Consider the following 2,352-nt stretch of genomic DNA (forward strand, 5'->3'; position numbering starts at 1 on the left):
GGGGTGCCGCTGTGTCCGGGTTGCCCGGGCTGTCCCCTGCCCCGCTGGTGCCCGCGGCCAGGGCGGAGGGATGGGGATGGGGGCGCCCCACGGCCCGGGAACGGGGCAGGGGGTGGTGGGGAAGGGGCCGGGTACAAGCGCGGGGGGGGCGGGAGCTGCGGGGCGGTACCGCCGGGGGCGGTGGCCGGGCTGGGGGCGGTGCAGCCGGCGGGGCGGCCCCGCCACGGCGCTGCTGGCGGAGCCTTGAAAAGCCGCTGCCGGGGGAGCCGAGCCGAGCTGAGCCGGGCCGGGCCGGGCCGCGCCTCCCATGCGCCTGCCCAGCATGTCCCAGCCCTTCCTGCTGGCGCCCATCGCCGAGTGCGCCCCGGGGCCGCCCGGCGCCCAGCTCCGCCTGGCCGTGCTGGGCGCCCGCGGGGTGGGCAAGAGCGGTGAGTGCGGGGGGGGGCGGGGGGCGCGGGCTGCCCCTCTCCCCGCGTCCCCCCGCCTGACGCGGCCGCTCTGTCTTGCAGCGATGATCGTGCGGTTCTTGACGAAGCGGTTCATCGGCGACTACGAGCCCAACACAGGTGAGGCAGGGGGCGGCGGGGCGCGGCGGGGCCCCCGCGGCCGGGCTGGTGCCTGACGGCTCTCTGCTCCCCAGGCAACCTCTACTCCAGGCTGGTCCAGCTGGAGGGGGACCCCGTCGCCGTGCAAATCCAAGACACGCCGGGGTGCATCCAGGTACGGAGGTGCTTCAGATCGATCGGTTCTTCTCCGCCACCTGAAGGCTCAGCTTCTGAGCCTCGCTTTCCCAGGGCCAGGGTGGGCAGCTCTGTCTCCTGAGACTGAGCTCAGCCTTCCCCTTGGAGCCGGTGCTGTCTATAGTACAAGCTCTATGCTTTCACGGCACGACACCAAATCTGGGCTCTCTGTTGTACCGCAGGTGCAGGAGGACTGTGTGCAGGTGCTAGACTCCCTGTCCAGGTGTGTGAAGTGGGCAGAGGGCTTCCTTCTGGTCTACTCCATCACAGACTACAGCAGCTACCAGTCAGTCCGACCTCTCTACCAGCACATACGCAAGGTCCACCCAGATGCCAGGACTCCCGTCATAATTGTGGGGAACAAGGCAGACCTCCTCCATGCCAGGCAAGTACAGGCGAAAGAGGGACTACAGCTGGCAAACGAACTGGGCAGCCTGTTCTTGGAAATCTCCACGAGCGATGACTCCCAAGGTGTCGGTGATGTTTTCCAGTATCTTTGCAAGGAGGTCAGCAAACTACAGCATGCCGGCAGCACGGACAGGAGGCGGTCATCCATCATCCCTCGGCCCAAATCTCCCAACATGCAAGATCTAAAGAGACGTTTCAAACAGGCTTTGTCTTCCAAAGTCAAATAAGCCCCCTGATGAGATCCTGTGTGATTCGATAGACTTTATTTTTGTAAACTTGTTAATAAAAATCTTTATTTTTGTACTAAAGCCAGCGGTATGGAAGTAAGTATGTTGAAGCTTGTCATTTTCTTGCCATTCTCTCTTGTTTGACTGGTTGAGTTATTTAAAAATAATAAATAAAAAAAGCTGCATTGCAACTAAATAGAGGGAGTTGGAGAAGGTTGGGGTTTTTTGCCAGGAGGTTTTGATTCCATTTCTGTTTTGGGCTGGGATATGCTGTTTTTATCCCGCTCAGATACTTTTTTGGGGCCTCTGTTTCCTGTTTGTAAAATAGGAGCGATAATGATGTAACACTCGCCTGCTGTTATAAAACGCTTGGAAAGCCTTTGATGGAAAGCTTTATATGGAGAGAAAAAAAGCTCTATTAAAACGTGAAAATGTAAAACTGTCTGTAACAATTCTGGTTATAGTAGGATCACTTTCCTCCCTCAAAACTGCTGTTTTGCTTGCACCTGTAATTGCCTGGATGATGATAAGCTGTTAGGAATGAATTTCGGTTTCTGATGTTCTTTAGAGATGTATCCCACAGAATTAATCTTTTGAGCCCCAAGCATTTAACAGGAGGGTTGAGTTTCTCCTAGTGATTACCATGGAAGAAAGTGCTGAGCAATCCGCAGCAGAGGAGTGTGTGGGATGGCTCTTGCTTTCTCTGGAGATGTGTGATAGGAAGGACTGATGCGTAGGTTCCCTTAACAGAAAATAGCTACATTTAAAAGGAATTGCATCTTTTATGTTCCCCAGGGCAATTTTGTCGCCATTGGAAACAGGTCAGACTCTACTCTTCCTTCACATAAGCTCTAAACCATACTAGAATGGGTTTTATTAACTGCTTGCTGGGTGTCTGAGCTTGGAATGTGGGGTTTTGCACTTCAAATATGCCTTTGAAGCATGTGCATGGTGTTGGTAAAAAATAAAGCTCTACT

General features: G+C 55.5%; 1 protein-coding gene across 1 annotated transcript; it reads left to right on the forward strand.

Moving 5' to 3' along the window:
• The first annotated feature begins 266 nt into the window (after nucleotides 1-266).
• On the forward strand, nucleotides 267-1,824 carry RASL11A (RAS like family 11 member A). The gene is made up of 4 exons (XM_037378554.1): nucleotides 267-428; nucleotides 510-566; nucleotides 641-720; nucleotides 923-1,824. Exons 1-4 carry the CDS (start codon nucleotides 308-310, stop codon nucleotides 1,373-1,375), a joined length of 711 nt encoding a protein of 236 aa, XP_037234451.1. The 5' UTR covers nucleotides 267-307; the 3' UTR covers nucleotides 1,376-1,824.
• The last annotated feature ends 528 nt before the right edge of the window (nucleotides 1,825-2,352 follow it).

This window comes from Falco rusticolus, chromosome 2 (assembly GCF_015220075.1).
Source record: "Falco rusticolus isolate bFalRus1 chromosome 2, bFalRus1.pri, whole genome shotgun sequence".
Taxonomy (NCBI): domain Eukaryota; kingdom Metazoa; phylum Chordata; class Aves; order Falconiformes; family Falconidae; genus Falco; species Falco rusticolus.

Coding starts and splice junctions, on each gene's coding strand:
- RASL11A (XM_037378554.1), top strand. CDS start 308: ATGCGCCTGCCCAGCATGTCCCAGCCCTTCCTGCTGGCGCCCATCGCC. Junction 567..640: donor CGACTACGAGCCCAACACAG/GTGAGGCAGGGG, acceptor TCTGCTCCCCAG/GCAACCTCTACTCCAGGCTG. Junction 721..922: donor ACACGCCGGGGTGCATCCAG/GTACGGAGGTGC, acceptor GTTGTACCGCAG/GTGCAGGAGGACTGTGTGCA.